We start from the raw sequence: 21,289 nt of genomic DNA on the forward strand, positions 1-21,289 counted from the left end.
ACACCAGCACATCTGCACAACCCATTGTCAGATGAGGGACATGTTACCAAAAGAATAAGGAAAAAAAATTTATATTGTTTATAATTTTGTTCTTAACTGAATGATTTGAACATGCATTCAGGCAGATCTTACCAGATAAAATGAAAAAGTGAACTCATACATTCAGCATGGTCCTGATGTATCTTTCTTTTTCCTAACAATTTGGTACATAAGGCATTTCATCAAGTTTTCATTATGAGAAAAGGAATAAACTGAGAGAATGAAAAAAGAGATTCTGTTCCTCAGAAAAAGACAAATACATAAATTGTAATGAGAATGGGTGGGGGTCATAATACTGCACAACATTTGGAAAAGAGTTAGGAGTAACAGAGTGAGGAAAGAGGGATGCAAGATGGTGTTACTGTGTGTGAAGTGTTATCTTGTGCATGCTTGTCACTAGGGTAAGTGGAGGGCTGACTCAGCCCCTCTTAATATCCCATGGGAGGAGAAAGGCACACAGCATGCTTTTCTCACAGGTGCAGTGCCAGAACCAAAACGTAACCCAGAAGAGTGGTGATCAAGGGGTGTGAAAATAAAGGAGAGTGAAGATTGTCCAGCATTACATCAACTTTCAAACCCCTGTGGTGAACAGTTGCATCAAAATTCAGATCCACAAAAATAACCTACCTCTGGCTCCTAGTTGCTTGCTTATGTGAAGGCTTGTTTCTTAAGAAAAGCACTTCAAACTTTGATGACCACTGAGAGTGGCAGGAGTTGATGAGGTCCGCCTCTGCAAATCTCTTTCATCACTTTTGGTAATTACAGATAAAGGCAACTTTGGCATGGGGTTGCTGTTCTTACTGGCATGGATTATTGAAAATCTTCTAGCTCTAGCTGAGCACAAACACACATCTACTTTAAACCTTTGAGGGGGGGGACTTGAACTAAGTCCCTCTACAAACTGGAGCCTGGAGAAATAAATACCACGGTTTGGGGTTGTTTACATTAAACTGAGTGAATATTTTAACATATTAAAAGTTGTTAACCTCTTTCATAAACTTTACTGTAAACAAGTGACTAGGTTTGAAGAATGAAACATGATTCCCAATAGCTTGCTTTTCTTGCGTATTCACATGATAATAATTGTCTGTCAAGCTAAACCCCCATCCACCTTTTTCCTCAGCATAATCTCCCACAGTGTATGCCTGATGACAGAGAAGACTGCAGAAGTACCCCTTATTGCTCACACTCTATGTGCCCTCTAGGACTCATTTGCCATCTGTGGTGACTTCTGGCTTTTCTGGGTGGCTCTTGCTGATGATAGTTCTTCTATTTAACCCACAAAGGTCAGAGGATGTGTGATAACTGTGTCTTATAAAGTGGTCTCAGTAATCTGCTGAGGTCCTTCCTTGGAGGTGAAATGCTGCACACTAAGACATAGGATCCATACCATTAATTCAAACCCTGCCTAGAGGAAAATACCTGCCCTGGCCTAGTGTTGTGCAAGGAGCTGTGTATTTGTCTCCAGAAGAATTAAATTCTCAAGAAGGTTTCAGCTTCCCCATTTTAAGCATAGGTTCAGAAGCAGAATTTAAATTATTATTTATTTTTTTTAGTCATCTATTTTCAACAAATCATATAATTTTGAATCCAAAAAGGAGGACTTCAGTTTAAGAGAGTCTGGAATACTGTTTTGAAGCCAAGTACATCTGAAACACAAAGTACTCTACAAACCTACTATGAAATTGTATCAGCTTAGTATGAAAGAATCTTTTGGTTGATAGGTGATAACTGGGAAAGTAATGAGTTTAAACAACAAAAATCAAAAGTTTGATCCTGGCAAGGAGACAAAGGGAGTTTTGCAAGAGTGGTTGCTAGTGTTCATAAATCATCAATCCAGCACTAGCTGCATCCAGAATTGAACTTTTGTTCTGAACAACCCTGGTCAATAGCCAAAGGAGGGAAATTGGAAGAAAAATCTGAGTTGTTATGTGGCATATGTTTAAATAAATGTACCTATTCTTTTCCATAGTGCAAAGAATAAATGTGTTTGGTTTGTGTTTTATTATTATTATTATATTTTTAATTTTGAAACAGACGAGATGAAGAAAGTGTGAAAAAAAGAAATTGTGAGGCAGCTGACAGAAAGGAAGCTTAAATTTCTATGGTAGTTCAATATTTCTGAGGCTAATAAATTATGGTAATTGAAATTTCAATAGCAGCAGATCTACGTACAGCAAAGATATATTTGGTGGGTTTTATGGCATTTATAAGAGAGAGATGGGGCATGTATCAAGTCTGCTGGATAAGCTATTCAGTGTGGTAAGCAAGGACTGCACTAAGACTGCCTGCATGCTATATAATATACTTTCTCCTTTGCTCTCTGTAGGTGTAAATCAAGACTAGTAAATGTCTAGTGTAAATAGAGGTCTAGCCTACGCAACAGCATATCATCAAGCTATCTATGTTGCTCAGGACTGAAAGGCATACTGACGGGAGTTGCCCTTTTTTTAAAAAAAAAAATCCTGGTATGCTTTACTAGTTCATAGCCTATTATTGAATATGATGTCTACTATTGTATTGCTAAAACTGTTATACCTAGTGCTGGATGCCCTGTGCACACTTTTGACTTCTATGCATGCATGCAATGCTAAAATTATATGTGAATTAATTATATAACATTGCAAAAACATTAAAGTTGTGGTATCCCTATTATGCTTTCAATTCATATGTTTAATGTTACAGTGGAGATTATATTATCTTTCTTCTTACACTTCTTACATTTTTCTTCTGAAAAAGAGATTGACTTAATTTTCTTGTTTTCTTGTTTATGTTCTTGTATCTTCTCTTGCAATCACACCATTTTGGTATGTTCACAAAACTGTTTTTTGTCCTGATTTTGTGCTCAGGAAGGTGTAAATAACTACTGGAGGAATTTCACAATTAAGTCTCACCTGCTTTTCATGTGTTTAGGAGGAAGAATGGTTTCAATAACTTAAAGGAAAACTATTGAGTTTATTCTAGAGTTAACTCAGTATGGAAAAAGTTTTTCAGTCTTAAAAAGAAGAAGGAAAAAAAGAACCCACACAAATGCATGCAGATGCTGTCCTTTCTCTTGGATAGCTCAAAATGGTTTGGATTTAAAACTTCAGTCTTGGCAGGCATTGAGTCCTCAAGGAATGTGTGCTTGTTAAATCCTGACCAAAAAAAAAAAAAAAAAAAAAAAGTTGTGAAATTAAGAAATTAAAAATGTTAGGAATTCTATTCTGTTGAAGGATAATCTTTAAAGCCTCCTTGGAGTATTCTGTCTGAACGAATGAAAAATACAAAACCAAAGGTCAAATATTCAGAGCACATACTGCTGAGGGCTGAAAATATACCTGGATGCTGACCTTTCCTTCAGGAGCCCTGTTACCATCCAAGCTGGTATGGGTCTGTATATATAGGGAGGGGAGGAGAGACATGGAGAGCACACGTGGAGGCACTGGCACTCCTCAACCTCTGCCAGGCCCAGCTGCTCTTTGGTTGCCACTCCACAGGAGGGCATGGAGGATTGGGGGTGGAATTTTACGCTCACCTCCCCCCTCTGAACCGAGCTGGAAGAAGCCCTACGGACACAGGGCTACCAGCCAGCTGCTGCAGGCCGCTGCTGGAGGGTTTCCACCTGCCAGTGCACAGGCTGCTCCCCAGCAGGCCGAGTCTGGCTGCCCCAGCTGTGTCCCAGCCCAGGGCCCGGCTGAGGCAGGCACAGAGATGATGTTATGAATGTGCTTTGGATGCTGCCTGCCAGCTACGCTCTGTCCACTGGCTTCCAGCCTCGTTTATAAACTGATATCACCTTCTAGAAAATCATTTTTTAAGTAGGAACCTGAAAAGTTGTAAAATTCATTCCTCAACATCCACTTAGGTACATAGAGGCCTTTACCTTGGGGAGGAGTTGGTGGGGGGCTTGGTGGTTTGAGATTCTCATTGGAAAAATGCTGGTGCAGTAAACATTGTGTTCTTGCTTGTTGTATTCAGCCATTAATATTTTTGGGTTTGTTTTTAATTTTTGGACGCAGGACCTGTGAAGGGCGAAACATCCGATACAGGACGTGCAGCAATGTGGTAAGTGAAGTATAGCTTTGATATAACACAAATCATCACATATGACAGTCATGCCTATATGAGATAAAATAATTTGCTTGTGTGATAATGGGAACACTATAGCTGTTTCAACTGCCTTCATATCACAGGACCTCTGGCAAATCATTACTGATTTCTTGAGAGAATGGAGCGATGATGGCATTGCATGACATTAAAACTGGATGGCATTTCAGTCACAACCTTTCTACGTAATCTGTCAATGAAATTTCAGAGCTGCTCTTTATAACCTCACAGCAGATTCAAAGACTGCTCATGTTAGTTTGGTAGCTCTGGTTCACATTGGTCCATCTGTCAGGCTGGAGGATTAAATGTTAAGGATTGAAGACAAGTTAGTAAGAGATATGTGTTGCTATTCACTTGTGCTCTCCCCTCTCCCAGCACTGTAATTTTGTTGTATGTCTTAGAAAAAGCAGTTTTAGATAGCCTGCACTAGTGCTGCAGACTTTCCAAATGCTTTTGCTGTTTGTTTTTTGTTTGTTTGTTTGTTTTCCTACAGTGAATGTAGATTTCACTGGAATAAAATAAGAAACTTCAACTTCTGTACTCACCAAAGTGAAAGTGTGTTTTCACTGATGAAAATGGAAATAAAGACTTTCATATGGAAAGTCTTATTGGGTGCCAAGAATTGTGAAAGCTCTCAAATTACATGGAGCAATGTCAGTTTTACCAGAAAATGGAAAATGAAATCAAACATGCTCTGGGCCAAGCTTTCTCATGCCTGATAGGGATATATTCAGAAGCCTTTCAATAGGTGCTTTGTCTGAAAAAAAGTTAAAAAGTTTAAGTTTAAAAAAATATACATATATATGTTCCCTCATATTTGGCTGATATTCTCTTCAGTAGACCACAATGAAAAAAATCGCTTGCCTCAGACTGAGTTACAGTCTCCCATGCAGTGAATTTCTCACACTTCTGCCTCCGAAATCAGTTCTGGTTGTATGCTTTGGGTCACTGAAATCACCCATCAATCTAGACATCTGCTTCACTAACAACAACTGGAACAGTCAATAAATAGGTCTGCTGACTGATTAACAGTCTGATTTCCAGCTGTGAGGCACTTAGGCTACACTGTGACCTTGGAAGGAATGGGAAGGTTAATTTGTGTCACTCAAGCTGCATGGTTGCATGCTATAGCCCTCTGTAACATGATAAAGAAAGGGAGGAGGATGGGGGGGGGGGAGGAGGAGGGGGGGAAGGAGTAGCGAGATAATGTTGAAGGCTAATTGGGCTAAAATTAGACCCATCAGCTTTGTTTCGGTTTATGCATTGCTGTGTATTGTGACAGTCTGCTTCCCCTCCTGCCGAGCAGTCTCATGCGGTGAAAGGTACCAGCATACCACTCTGCTGCCATTAGTTGTTCCTGGATCATCCTGATAAGACCCTGGCATTTTTCCTCTGTTGCCACCCTTGTTCTGTAACCACTGAGCTTAACTTTGCAAGACAAAGAACTTTTTTTTTTTTTTTTTTTTTTAATATTATTTTTAGCTTAGGTTTTAATGTTATTTTTAGCTTTAGGTTCTGTTTTGCAACTGTGGATCTGGACGGTTTTCCTCCAAAATAAATCCTTGCACAGTTTTGTCAGGCAATTCCTTAACATACCTTGTATTTGACGATACAGGCTCCAGACTTCTCAACATAGCACTGAGGCATCCAGCTTCAGAACTCACTCAATTTTTAACACCAAGTAACCCAAACTGGAGCCCTGAAAGCGCTTTACTATGTTAAAGTCAGTGAGAGTTTTGCCATTGAGTGATGAAGACCCAGGATTACATGTGAAATTTTAACCCCTTTTATTGGAGGGGGTAAAGAATGCATTGTGCTGCCATGATCTCTTTTCCTTAACACAAAGTTCAAATAAGCTTTCATTTGTTTCTTATTAGTAAACTTGCAAAACTAGCAATAAATCAAACAATCCTAAAGCTACTGACTACATCAGACTTTGACCAGGCCTTTCAAATATGGCTTTGTGTAAAAAGGAAGGTATTTGGCTATATTTGCTTTGCAGATATCTGATCTCAGTGGAAAACATTTTCTATTTATTTTTAAAGTACACTAAGTCTTTGATTCAGATGTTATGGCATTCCATTCACCATCTTTATTAATCTAAGATAGTGTGCACCACTATTCCTATTATCTGTCATTGTAATCGCACTGCCATCATGATTATCAACAGAATACGGGGTAGGATCCTGCCACAGCAGGGGTGTTTCTGGGGCTGGGTGCCACTTTGAAATACCTTGTGCAGCACCAGTAGAAACCGAAACCATTACTGAATGGTGTACTCTTTCAGTGTAATACAAACAATCATAAACTTTCTTTTTAATGGCATTTTTGTCTCCAAAATCACAGGATACACACACACACAATTAGGTTGTGGAAATATTTAATTAACCCCATGGCTCATCACAGAATTCTGCTCTGAAAAATGCACACTGTAGTGTGCATATTTTTGTTTACTCAGAATTTTCCTTTTAAGATTTCATCCACAAAGACACTGAAAATCAGGAGGAGGGAACTGCCAGACTCAGTGTCTTGGCTGACAGCCTGTTGTGTTCAAGGAAAATGAGAGTAAACTCCTAGCCCTCCAAATGAAGCTCGCTATCATGCATTGTGGAAAAATTCCTTTTTGATTTCTGTGGAAATCAGAGAGTACTGAAATACAAACTTTCATTGCCATTAGCTGGTGTATAGCTTGAGCACTGTAGTTGTTGTTCATAAGAGAATTGGTCTTTTTATTTTCTGCAAAACATCTTTCTGTGAATTGATATGCTTTTGTTTATATGACTGTCCTCTCACAGGAAAGGATGGGTAGTCACATATACTAAAGGCAAAATATTTCAGAGATGAAACTGGAGAATGGGAAGAATATGTCTTGGAAACTGGCAATGAACACATTTTTGTAGGTACTATCATTAGCAAGATTTTGCTACAGCTGGTTTTAATTCATCATGAAATTAAATAGTATTAAAAGAATAGAATGAGATAGAGAAAAGAAAGGCAAAGGGAGAGAGTGGCACATCTATTTCTTCATTGGCCTGGGGATGCTGAACCTTTTTGAATAACACTGACTGTAAGAGAGACTGATACTGCTGTTTATAAAGCTTCTGAGCAGTCCTTACAAGAATTAATCCAATCCAATATGTTCACCACTTGCATTGCCTGGTGGTGATCAGAAAGTAGAAGGGTTATGGATATGACGCCACATGTGTAAATAGTCAAAGAAAGAATGAGGGAATCTGAAGATGATTTAGGGTTGAATTGCATCAGTCTTTTTTCTTCTTGCTATTCATATTGACTCCAAGTATGTTTCCAGCCATTTTAGAATGTAATCATGGGGGGAGGGAAGTAGTCATTTGTTTTTCTTCAGAAAATTACTCCAAATGCAATGAAAGCACGCTTTTGTATCCGTCTGGATTGCTGTATTAAATCTTATGCAAAATAAACAAAAATATTTCCAAACTGTGAGTAGGATTTTTTGACTAGGTTTTTCTTCAAGCTAGCATGCTCCCTGTTCCTTCTTCTAGGCATGTTCTCAGTTGCCAAGTTCTCTCCAACTTCTGTACCAGGCTATCATGCTACCTCATTTGCCCTTTCTCACTCCTACTGCCACTGCACTATTTTGTTTTGTTTTGTTTTGTTTTTTAGCTCCTTTTACATGAAAAATCTTTCTGAAGAAGGTTTGCTGAACTGTATAACATCTTCCTCCCCTTTCTCTGCAATTATCAGCCCATTTTTCTGTGTGTTTTTTTTTTTTTTTTTTTTTTCTTCAATTTCCCTGATATTTTTCCTCTTATTTCACTGCTGCCTATATAAAATCAGGAGACACTTGAGGTGCATGAGACTGACACTTGATTCCTGTAGGAATCTGCTTTTCTTATTTACTTATACCTGCCAACAGGATGATAAAAACTACAAATAAAGCTGCTTTTGAGATTTTGCTGTTTGACATGAAAATAGACAATGCTGCAAGTTGCACAAGAGTACTAGCTCTTTCTACACAGAAAGTGCTTCTGTTAAGAGGTTCCATTAAGTCTAAGATAGAATCTGTGGATGGTAGATCCCATTAATCAGATCATCAAAACTTGCAAACAACACCTTCACAACACCTTCAACTCTTTTTTTTTTTTTTTTTTTTTTTTTCACTTACATACTTCACTCGTATAAAATACCAACTCTGGTGGCATCCCCCATTTTCTGGCTTGCATTCAGGCAAGCTACTTCCATGCCTGTTTCTTATTATCTCATGCTGCTTTTTGTACACACCAGTACCTATATTGTCCCTATCACTTTTTGCAGAAGAAACTACATTCTTGCCACATACCAAAGCCTAACCTGTTGGAAACCATTACGCCTAAACTTCCAAATAAGTGCATAGTTGCTTCTAGAAGCATTGACTTGTGAGTATGAAAAGCACTATTACAAGGCAGATTTTTTTCAGATATACACAAATGGTTAGCAGAATTTAATTTTTCTACCCTCTAATGGGTATATATACTATATGAAGTAATCTTCAGTGTAAAAAACTTTTCTTTCTTATTCCGGGGGGGGTGGGGGGGGGAAGGTGGGCGGGCGGGAAGAGGGAAGCAACTAGAAGAACTACAAATATCTCCTTATTAACACCAGATTTGCCTAATGACAGTTTGCTTTTTCAGTAAAAATTCTTTCAAACTCATGTCATTTATTGTGACTCCAATCTGTTCTTCAAAATGTTGGATTTTAATGGCCGCTATCCTATTTTTGAGTGGGTGCTCTTTTAAACCTCTCTGTTATTGTGTGTTGTCTAGCAAGTATTTCTCTGTATTGCAAAAAAAAAGAAGTTAGTGATGTCAGCTTTGACTTCTCAGTATATCTTCTTAGCAAATAGACCCATGAGTCCATGACTTCTAAAAAACAGAAAAACAACAATAACAACAACAACAAAAATCACTGCTATCAAGAACATCAAGAGTCTTTGTAAGCCAGGATCACTTCCATCACAGTGGCATTTCAAGATTTTGTTACCTGTAGATAATTCACACATTTAAATTTGCTATTTCTGATGATAATAAATTTTAAACACTTTCATTTAGTGTTTAAAAGGTGTGAACAAACAAAAAAATAGAATTATATGAAAAATGCATATTGAATTATTAGATAAAAATTGAAACATATTTGAAATTATATACATACATTATTAAGAATTGATTTTATAATAATTTCTAATGACAAATACTCTTGGAGGTTTGGATAGATTCTACGCTGACTGTTTCATCTCCAGTACATGTTTATTTAATACAGAGTAGAAGTATCTGCTGATATTCCCTCATTTACTTTGTTCATATTATTTCTCACACGTTGTCCTGTCAGATGTTGCCTTGTCTTGGGATTGTCAGAGAAAGCTGTAGTGTGAGCCACACTTGATCTAAGCAGTTAGGGATGTGCCTAAATTATTTAAAGTTCACAGGAGCAGATTAATGAAAAACTTGGTTATAAGAAACTTAATCCAAGCAGGGCACTCAACAAGTCTTCAAAGTTGAGTGGAGTTGCTGTTAAATCCATAGATCTCTTAAATCTTTGCACTTGCATCTGAAGTTCTCATTCAGTCTTGTGCAAACCCCTACTGGAAGACTTCAGGATTTCTTACTCAGTAAAGAAATTGGTGCCGCTGAAACACAGTGCATATTTCATGGAACTGGTTCAATAAGCTGTTCTGTCAGATGCTGCACAGAATGTGCACAGTTATTAGTCATTTTTTGCACAGAGGAAAAGCTCCAGGTATAGTAAATCATTCTTGGCCTCTGCAAATATACAAGCACACATACTGTAAACTGTTTGAAGGTTCCTTAACTGCTTCCACCTATCACAGCTTAGATATGATCTTCCACATTTCACTCACTAAGTAAACTTTTAAAAGCCTGACCCACTTTTGTCCCATGAAATCTAATCATACCTATCACCATCAAGGGACATCTGGGTTTCATCTTATCTTTTCCACTGGTTTGTTGATTAATAGAAATTTTATTGAATGGCATTCAAACATGGCAAAATTCCATGGACTTTATGAATTACAATAGGGTCAAATAGGAGGTCAACTTGGAAAAATTTTTTTTTGTATGTGAGGAACCACATGCATGTGAGGAAAGCCACAGTAATATGTCCAGGATTAAGTGTCTAAGAGGTGAAGATGAAACTCTTGTGTTTGTTTTAAAATAGGTTTCATACTTCAAACAGATTTCTGATCATCTTCAAGATGATAATGTATTTTGCTTGTGGTAGAAGAAATCTTGCCTTGATAGGATGAAGAAAGATTATAGGCATAAGCACAGGCTAAGTGTTTCACAAATATCCCATGAGCCTTCACACACTAAAGGTCATCAGACAGCCAATTACAACTCAGAGTTGGAAAATTGTTTCCTCTTCACTCGAGGTGCGAGGTCGCACCTCGAGTACTGTGTTCAGTTATGGACCCGTCACTACAAGAAGGACATCAAGGTGCATGAGCGAGTCCAGAGAAGGGCAATGAAGCTGGTGAGGGGTCTGGAGAACAAGTCCTACGAGGAGCAGCTGAGGGAGCTGGGTTTGTTCAGCCTGAAGAAAAGGAGGCTCAGGGGTGACCTTATCACTCTCTATAGATACCTTAAAGGAGGCTGTAGTGAGGTGGGGGTTGGTCTATTCTCCCATGTGCCTGGTGACAGAATGAGGGGGAAAGGGCTAAAGTTGCACCAGGGGTGTTTTAGGTTGGATATTAGGAAGAATTTCTTTACCGAGAGTGTTGTTAGGCATTGGAATGGGCTGCTCAGGGAAGTGGTGGAATCACCATCCATGGAGGTCTTTAAAAGACATTTAGATGTTTAACTTAGAGATATGGTTTAGTGGAGGACTTGTTAGTGTTAGGTCAGAGGTTGGACTCGATGATCTTGAAGTCTCTTCCAACCTAGACAATTTTGTGATTCTGTGATAATGGATAGGATGCTTGAAGAAAACGGGCTTATACAAGACTCAAGTTTATAAGATCTTGCTGATTCTACAAGGAGTGCAATTGCAGCAGTTCCTCATGTCCACAGGTGCCCACAGATATATTCAAAATGAAAGCAAAAACTGTAAGATTTGAATATAGCACCAAATTAGAGTAGCCTGAAGCATAACTGTTAGTGCTTTTGTGGCCAGACAACAGTGCTGGCACATGTTCCAAGCCAAGCATAGGCCATGAAGATATATTCAGTGAAATACCTTGCAGAAAAACATAACCCATACAAAGATCGGGATACGTCAGGCTCATTGCCAGTCTAACTTGGCCTGTAACTTCTGGATGGTTCAACAGGTAGGCACACCTTTGTTTGTCTCTGTTGTACAGGTAGAAAAACTACATACTGTTAGATAGCTTCCAGGATCAGACTCTTGGCAGAGGAAAATACAACTTCACTCAAGCTAATGAAGCAGTGCTAGCTGGCAGCTGTAAAGGATCCCCTTCCACCAACCCCCAGACACATGCTGAAAGATGTCTGAATTTTAAAAATGGAGAAGACTTTATGGAAAAGACTTTGTCAAATCAGACTCTATAGTTTCTCCTCACCAGGAGCCAACACTGAACAAATTGGGCACTCAAACAGGCAAAAGCTATTATCTAAAGATGCGAGAAGTGTTTAGAAGAAAATAGCAACTTACAGTTTGAACCAATATGAAATAAAACGTTGGCTTTGCCTTATCTGTTATTTCAGCAACTAGAATACTCATTTGTAAGCTGTGAGCTTCTGTCTGTCTACCATTATATGACTGAACAAGGCTCCCCTTGATCATCACTGACATGTAATACAAACAATAAATAGTGAGTTTTAAAAGCCAATGAAAACACAGACAACAAATTAATAAAAAGTACCAATCTCAGTACATTTTCTGCTTTTTCAGTCTAAGTGACCTGTGTCTAATGATGGTAATACTTTTGGGTTGCAACTTTTCTTAACTTGACCATTTTGTTATAAAGAACATTGCAGAGGCTATGCAGGTGTTATGGGTGTAGGTGCAAGTACGTGTGCTTTCCTAACTGGAAGGAAAGTTCCCTTTGAGAGAAAGGGATCTTCAAGGTCTTTAGGCAGACCTAGGATTCAACATTTAGGATTTCGGTAGGAGAAAAGTGGTGGGTCAGGCTGTGGCCTTTTTTCATATCTGTGTGCCAGGATAAGTATGGATGTCTGCCTTTGTGACTGCTTGAATGAATTCCTTGAATGGCTTCAGGTTTCACATGCAAACTTTTTTAAATGCAAGCTCTGTTATTTAAATCCATTGTTTTATTTTGATCATTATATCAAAGAGTGGGAGTATTTAACATTGGTCCTGATCACCTGCAGTGTCCCGAAAGTTTGTTACATTGAGCGTACATTTTTTATTTCTTTGATTTAAAAATAAAATCTGACACAACAAATATAGTATTGAATCCTTTACAAAGCAGGATTATGAGCTCTGTATGTTGTGTGTTCTAAAGGGCCTTGCTGTCTTTGTAAAAAATAAAGTTATTGCAAGCCAGGAAGTTTCAAAGGTAGAGCCAAACTTGAAACAAACAAGAGAGTTGGCTTGGCTCTCTGCAACAAGCATAAGCCAGGCAGAGAGACCTGACTGTATTTGCTTATGGACAGAAAAATTCAGGGAAGGGCATGCATCAGAAGATTTTTTGGCAGAAAATAAGGCCACAGTGTTCCTCTTTACTTGTCCCTTCTTTGGTGAAAATAGAGCTAAAGTAGATCTTGGGTCAAGTGGTAACTGTCTTGTTCATCGTCTGTTTAAAAGCAGAACAGAAAGACCCTTTTTCTCTACTATGCTCTTTTAGATTACTATGGAGGAATAATGAAATTCCCACATAATCTGCTCTCTTCACTCTCTGCTATTGTCCAAGTTTTTCCTGTATTAACAGTTTGCCTAGATCACAAAAAAGGCCTGAATGCCTGATTGTTGTTTTTTGTTTGTTTGTTTTGTTTTGCTTTGTTTTGTTTTCTGGAGATTTTAAAATCAAACAAATAAAATCAACCTTTTATCTTCAAAAAGATATATATCATCCACAAGTTATGAAGAGACAAGTTGTATGTTGTTTAAGTCCTCCCATAGTAAGATTCCAGTTATGAACTTGGACTTTCAGTATTGGCTTCCAAAGAGAGTGGATGAGCTCTACATTATCAGTATTTGATACATATTTTTCTACGGCAAGATTTGGCCCAAATCCTTTTCTTCTTCTTAATTCATTTAACCTTTTGTAGCAAGAGCACTACCTCCTTGTACTTAAACACCAGAACTGTGCCTGGAGCTTGACCCGTCATATTTAGGCTGCATCACACTCAAATAGAGAGCAAACTAACTGAAAATTTGCTCTCATGGTACAAAGCAAATTAACTGAAAATCTGTGGCTTATGGCCATGGCTTGTATGTGTGCATAGTTCACTGTAAGAAATGTTTGGAGTGGTGTGATCTAACATCATTCAACATTCAAGCATAATGGGCGTAACCACATTGCCACTACACAGTGAATGACGGGCCAGATTCATTATCCTGGGTTTGTGCCAAGAGTATACAAATGATGAATTTATAGCCAAGATTCTGCCAGTTTTCTTCAAGAGCAGATTTGAAAGCTTGATTGTTAAGAGAGGTTTTCTTAATACAAAACAATGCAAACCTCTAAATCCTGTCTAAAGGAGCAGGAAAGAGCTAGTGAATGAAGATGTAGAAAAAGGTCTGAGAAACAGAGGTGGCCATTTAAACTTCAGAGGAGTTATTTTGCCTGAATAGCAGCAAAATTTTCCTAGCTGGGATGATATGTGAATTAGTTTGTCATCAATAACACCAGAATTTCTACAGGAGGAGGTAGTTATTTTGAGGACATACAGATAAAACGGAAAACCTATAAGGACATTATCTGGTTGTATATATGTAAAAACCCCCTCCTTCAAGTATATAATCAACATTAGTACTTCTCCCTAAATAAATGTTATGATCCTCAACCAAAAGTATTGCAGGTATTCATTTCGTCTGGTATTTGACCAGATGCCAGTGTGGAGCAGATTTCCTTATGACTGCAAGATGGAGGACTGTAGGGCCTTAATAATCTGAGGCAGCTGTATTTCCAGTACTTGCTGTTTTGTCATAATTCTCATGATGGTGGATGTTTCTCCTAAACGTTAGCTCCTGTATTCCTGTAATTTTATAAGAAATTCAAATTACTTCTAAAACAAAAACAAAAACAAAAACAAAACAAAACAAAAAAAAGATGAATCTTTGTGGTTGCTTGCACAGGAAAACTTGAAAATATCAGGCTTTAAGGATCAAAAACGGGAAGGGAGATAAAAAGAGCTCATGTTTATTTTGCCTGAAGTCTCATGATTTTGAAGTTTTTCTTGTTCTCTTGAGAGGTTAACTCATGGTTTTCAGTGTTAAATGACAGCAAGAAAGTATCTGTGAGATAGAAAAAAAGTAACTTTCTAATCTCAAGAAGATAAATTAACAAAAGACTTGAAGTACTATGAGTGATCTTTGTTTTTTTATATCAGGGTACTGGGTGCAGAGTCAGATTAGATGTCTCACAAGCCTCCTAAAGGATTAGCAAAGCACAGTAAAATCATAAGTTTCTAATTATGTGAGTTATAAAATCTTTGCCTCTAATAGATTGAAAAATATAAATATGTATTACATTTTTTCTTATTTCTATTTCCATACTAACCAATTTAAGCCACAGGGGAAAACAACAGTGAAGAAAATTTAAACACATAACTGAACCCAGTTTTGTTTGTTTGTTTGTTTTCTTTTTCTTCAAACAGGAAAAGTTGGTTGGCAGGATGGCTGTGCTCACACAAATATGCACATTTGTGCACAAGTGGAAAAAAATTTGTAAGAGCATTTGAGGACTGACAGGTTCTGTGGTTAAGATACATAAAGTGTGTTTCTTGTGTCTCCTGCATACTTACACGTGGTCTTGATGTTTTTTCAGTAATTCTGGGGAAAGAAGAAAAGAAGGCATAATTATACTTTGAATGTATATGTTGAATGTATATGTTGAAATATGTAGCTATAGCTGTCTCTTCTATTTCAGTCTGAAATATTCTAAACAGAAAATTTGGGTACATCTTGTCACTGTGAAGTTTGGCCACCTACACAACACTGTGGTCACTCATCACAAGTAGACTCACTGACCTTTTCCTCCTCCTTTTCTGCAGGACTGCCCTCCAGAAGCAGGTGATTTTCGTGCTCAGCAGTGCTCGGCACACAATGATGTCAAGTACCAGGGGCAGTTTTATGAGTGGCTTCCTGTCTCTAATGATCCTGACAACCCGTGCTCGCTGAAGTGCCAGGCCAGAGGGGCAGCTTTGGTTGTAGAACTGGCACCGAAGGTTCTGGATGGGACCCGGTGCTACACTGAATCCCTGGACATGTGCATCAGCGGCTTGTGCCAAGTAAGGAGAGAAGCCGTACTCTGCCACCTTTGTTGATGACTTCTTACCTCAGTTCTCTCTTACATGTTCTCTTCTTCTCCATACCTGTATCATTTAGGGTTCTTTTTAGTCATCTGTTTTCATAGTCTTGTTCTCTTTACTGTTATCTTGTTTGGAAGAGGTATACAAAATCAATGAGCAAAAGTTATTTTCTCACTTATACAGTATCCTTGGGTTTTTTGGAGGAATGTTATCTCAGGTTTTGAACTGTTTTGTAGTTAGCTGCAGTAGTAGATCAAGTTTGAAAGTATCCTAAAAAAATAAGTTTAGCTTTTTATTTTGCTTTGCAAAAGCTTTCCAGGTCTAGAAAATTATGTTGTCTTTGAGGATTATTGCTCCCTATAAGTCACAAACCACATAGTGGTGATGAAGTACAAAACTGGAAAATCTACCAGTTGTTTGTAACATAACTGAGCAAGCTGCTACACCTCTTTGGGCCTCAGTTTCTCCATTTGTTAAAAGTGAGACTTTTTAACCCTTAAATTCATGTCTAGAATTCACGTCTAAATTCAGCCAATTTATTGACATCCTAATTTGTCTTCTTCATTTCACTGAGTTGCATTTCTATTACCTTTTATTTATGTATTGCATTTATATATATATTACTGTTATTTTGAACCTATCTACATCAAACTTTATTTGCTTGAGCTGCTTATAGACTACAGGCTAATGGATACATTTGTGCTATCTCTGTTAGCACCACGCACACTTCAATATTAGATAAGGCAAAGTTTGGGTTCATGTTTCAATGTCCAGTTTCCTTCAAATCTGAGTAGATTTTATACATTGTTGGCTTTCTATGTATTTTCAGCCACATTATGTACCTTAGGAAGTTTTCTCCCCTGCTTTTTTTTCTCTTTGATTTTCTATCAAATTTTCTGTCATATTTCATTGATTTTATTATACTGCATTCTGATGAAGAGCCAGCCTTATGTGGTGCTCTCTAAAATCATACTGTAATTTGTTAAATGCATGGACTTCTTTCCCTTTTCTTTGACTGACAGTTCATCTGTTCTGTTCTCTACCATCACATTTTTTATACTCTCTGATCTGACAGCTTTGCTGGGTTGTGGGTTGTGCCCTTCCCTGCCATGTCCCTGTGACTGCCTGCCATATTTCTTGCTGTGTGTTTTCCCTTGATTATTCACTCAAGCAGCCACCTGAGTGTTAGTGCAGCTCTCTCTATTCCCTCACACTTTCATACTTCGGGCTCTAGAAAAACCCTGATCAGGATGCAGCACTGGATTGTGAGGAGCATGGTTATATATGCTCTGAAAGGCCTGTAACCCAATCACCAGTAACCGTAAAAATTCTGGGACTTTTACTAAGGAAAACAAAATCTCTTTCCTGTTATCCAGTTTCTTCTAACATTTCCCTTCCACAAACCAGACTCCTTGGTTTTCTGTCTCTGATTCTGCTGAAGGGGAAGTATTCCATTTTTGTTTCTGTCTTTCTCTATTTTCCTGACCATTTTCACTTGTTCTTCCTGTTATCATAGTCTTCATAGTTGGTTCACTTTCAATTTAATTTTTGTCTTCTGATTGTCTGAATTCCACAAATATTCCTTTTGTTAACTCTGGCAAGGAAGAGCAAGAGTATCAGTCTTTGCTTTCTCAGGTGATCAAGGGTTATCCAAGGCTTCTGCTGTCTCCAGTATTAATGGCAGAATCTGTGTGTGGCTGTGTGCCACCAGATCAGGATGATTATGTTATTTATTAAATGTTTTGCCAGGCAGCTAGGTGCTATACAGTGTTTCCAAAGAACAGCTCCCATCAGTATTGTAGCCAAAACTGCACCTGATGTAGATGAGTACTTCCCTGAAGCCACATTCACTGATCAGGTGCTTGCAGTCTGGGAAGTCTCTTATATTTACACATGTGGCATGGTGCTTCTGCATTCCTCCTTCCCAGCCCAAGGAGCCCAGATTCACAGGGACTGGAAAAGTGATAATACAGCAGTTTCCCAGTTCACACAGGATCTCTGTGTCCCCTCCTTTCTCACAGGCACTTACTCTTTTCACTTAATTCTCTCTCTCTCTCTCTCTCTCTCCCCCTCTCTCTCTCTTTTTTTTTTTTTTTTTTTTTTTTTTTTTCTCCCTGTAATATGAGCCTCAGTGAAGTGTGCCATCTGAGGTCTTGCTTTTAACATTTTAGCCACAGAACAAGACAACAGCATTCCTTCACCATGAAAAATCATGATAGCCCTCACAAATTTACAGCATTCTAATATTAAAATGTTAAACTTTGAAAATGTCCATTACTAGAACATTCCCTTTTATCTAACTCCTACAGGGACATGATTAAGTAAGCTCTCCCACCAAATGCAAAACTTGTAACCACTGGCTCTGAACGATAGCATAAATTTGCTTGCAAAAACTTTTTTTTTTTTTTTTAAAGAATTATGCTGCAATTAATAGCAACATTTAGGAGTATGGTGCTTATTAAAAAAATCCATAAAAATTGATTTGATGTATGCCTGTGTTTTGTTAAAAGCTGACTGCTTTCTTACACATGCAGGTGTATAAGACCTACTGACTCCTTTAAAATTCTCTAAAGAATCAAAATAAAGGGGCAAACTTTTGCATTCTTTTATTTCAGTTTAAACCAGGAATAATTTAACATTAGTCATAGATTATTCTGCTATTGAAAAATCAACTCTGATACTAATTGTATGTTTGTTATTATTGCTGCCACTACAGTTGTTGTTGTTGTTATTAAAGCCTGTTAAATTATTTTCTGTTTATACTGGAATGGCAGAATGAAACATATTATAGCTCTAATAGCAGGATTAGACACAAAAATACAAAAGCTGGTCATTCCTGAGGAGGCCTTCAGGGAAGCTTGCTACTTTGAAAAGAATGGGGCTGGAAAAAGCACACTTGTTTCTTCTTTCAGAACTATCCATCTTTCTCCATCTCGTGGTTTTACCCATCTCAGCAGTTGAACTCCCCCATAACCGCGCTCTCACTCCCCGTCCTCAAAGAAAAAATGGGAGAAAATACTACAGAAAAGGCTCAAGGGTTGAGATAAGGACAGGAAGATAGCTCACCAGTTATCATCGTGGGCAAAACAGACTCAGCTCAGAAAGATTAATGCAATTTATTGTCTATTACTAACAGAATAGAGCACTGAAAAACTAAATGCAAACTAAAAACCTTTTCCCTGTATACGCCCTTCTACCTGCTACCCCCGAGCGGTGCAGGGGAACGGGGAATGGGGGCTGCCGTCATTCTCTGTTGCTTTGTCTCCGCCACTCCTTCACAGCCTCTCTCTGCCCCTGCTCTCTGTGGGGTCCCTCCCATGGATGCCATCCTTCACAGAATCACAGAATCACAGAATTTCCTAGGTTGGAAGAGACCTCAAGGTCATCGAGTCCAACCTCCAACCTAACGCTAACAGCCCTCCACTAAACCATATCCCTAAGCTCTACATCCTTCCCGAACTGAGCCTGCGGGGGCTGCCCACAGGCAGCAGCTCCTCAGGCACTGCTCCCACACGGCTCCGTACCACGGGGTCCATCCATCCCCCAGGAGCAACCTGCTCCAGCACGGGTCCCCCACGGGTGGGCGGCAGCTCCCCCCATACCCCCTGCTCCTGCGTGGGCTCTGGCCAATGGCAAGTCCCTTTGGAGCTGTCTGGAGCTGGCTCTGATCTGACACGGGGCAGCTGCTGGATTCTGCTGCAGTCCCCCTGCTAACGGGCCTTTGCTGTGTAAACCTGATACACTCCATTACATTCTTTTCATTTTGGGGGTTGTTAGTTAAAGAGAACTGTATCTCATAAAATCTTATCTTAATGTCTGATATTTATGGTAGTATTCATTTGTTGTATTTACAGATCAATCAGCATATAGTACTAGTGGTAGTTTATAATCTTCTCTGACTGATTGATTGATTTACAAGACTTTTTCCTGCTAAGATGAATAGTGAAGTCATCAGATAGCAGGATTACTGCCCCCTTATTTACCTTTCACAAACTCTGATAAGTACCTGTAGTAAAAGTGGTCAGTCTATGGACACCAGGATGCTATGGACACTGGCTGAAAACCACTGACTTAAAAATAAATAAATACACTACGAAAGATTATTTAATAAAACGCCACGGCTTGAAATAACAAAAAGTATTGCTTGTTTTTGAAGTAAGTATTGCAATGGAATTGCAGCCAACAAAACAAATTTGTACTTCCAGAGCTATAGTTCATCTCAAGCTGAGGCAGTGAGTGCACTGGATTATGAATATTTTGCCAGAAGTCCATTTTGTATAGTTTTTTCATCTACTTCTCAAAAAAAAAAAAAAACACTCTAATATTAGTCTTAAGTGCTAATTCTTAATATTTTGACATTACTCATCATTGCAAATCTATGATAAAAGATTTTGCTAGTGAGTGATAGATCAAATAAATTGATAGTGGAAAATATTTCTGATTAAGTGAGAAATTATCTTCTGGATGTTCATATGCTGTTTTGTCCAGTAGGGCCTGGATACGTATAATAGATGCATGAATAACATATAAATACAGAAAAAAAAAATTAATTAAAAAAAAAATTGGTTGGAAAAGAACTTAAAGATCATCAAGTCCTACAATCTGCCTAACACTACAAGTCCACTACTAAACAATGTCTCTAAGTACCACATTCATGCATCTCTTAAATACCTCCACTTCACTGGGGAGACCATTCCAATGCCTTACCAACCTTTCCATCAAGAAATTCTCTCTGATATCAGATCTAAGCTTCCTCTGACACAACTTGAGGCTGTTGCCTCATCTCTTATCACTTGTCAACTGAGAAAGGAGACTGACACCCTCCTCACTGCAAGTGCCTTTCAGGTAGCTGTAGAGAATGATGAAGTCTCCGCTCAGCCTTCTTTTTCTCTAGACTAAACAGCCCCAGTTCCCTTAGCTGCTCCTTATAACACATGTGTTTTTAGTTCCTTCACCAGCTTTGTTGATCTTCTTTGTGCATGCCCAAGCAATTCAATGTCCTTCATGTAGTGAAGGGCCCAAAACTGAACACAATAGTCACCAGTACTGGGTATAGAGAGACTATTACTTTCTTAGTCCTGCTGGCTGCACTGTTTATGACAAAGGCTACAATGCTGTTGGCCTTCTTGGCCACCTGGACACACTGCTGGCTCATGTTCAGCCAGCTGTTGACCAGCACCTCCAGGTCTTTTTCTGCTGGGCAGCTTTCCAGCCACTCTTCATCAAGGCTATATGGCTTCATGGGGCTGTTGTGAGCCCAGCACAGGACCCAGCATTTAGCCTTCCTGAATGTCATGTGGAAGGATTCAACCCATCCGTCCAGCCTGTCCAAATCCTTGTGCAGTCTTCGTACTCTCAAGCAGATCAACTCTCCTGCCCATCTTGGTGTCATCTGCAACTTACTGAAGGTGCATTCAATCCCCTCATCCAGGTCATTGATTAAAATGTTAAACAAATCTGGCTACAATACTGAGACCTGGAGATCACAGGTTGTGACTGCCCACCAACCAGATTTAACTCCATTCACAACAACCTTTTGGGCCTAGCCATTTAGACATGTTTTTGCCCAGTGAACTGTACATTTGTCCAGAACAAGAGCACTTTCTCCTGGAAAGGGCTGTGAGAAACAGTATCAATTGCTTTTCTGAAGTCCAGGTAAACAACGTCTTTGTTTACACAGACTTTCTCTTCTCCATTAAGCAGGTGATCTTGTCATGGAAGGATATCAGGTTAGT

At 38.7% G+C, this 21,289-nt stretch overlaps 1 protein-coding gene across 1 annotated transcript in view; it reads left to right on the forward strand.

Moving 5' to 3' along the window:
• The window catches only part of ADAMTSL1 (ADAMTS like 1), a 198,426-nt gene that overhangs the window by 30,005 nt on the left and 147,132 nt on the right, over window positions 1-21,289 (forward strand). The window contains exons 3-4 of the mRNA XM_082783255.1: window positions 4,041-4,086; window positions 15,297-15,533. Coding sequence (XP_082639381.1) covers window positions 4,041-4,086; window positions 15,297-15,533 — 283 coding nt within the window. The remainder of the gene's footprint in view (window positions 1-4,040; window positions 4,087-15,296; window positions 15,534-21,289) is intronic.

The sequence above is a fragment of the Aythya marila genome, assembly GCF_965140915.1.
Source record: "Aythya marila genome assembly, chromosome: Z".
Classification (NCBI taxonomy): Eukaryota; Metazoa; Chordata; class Aves; order Anseriformes; family Anatidae; genus Aythya; species Aythya marila.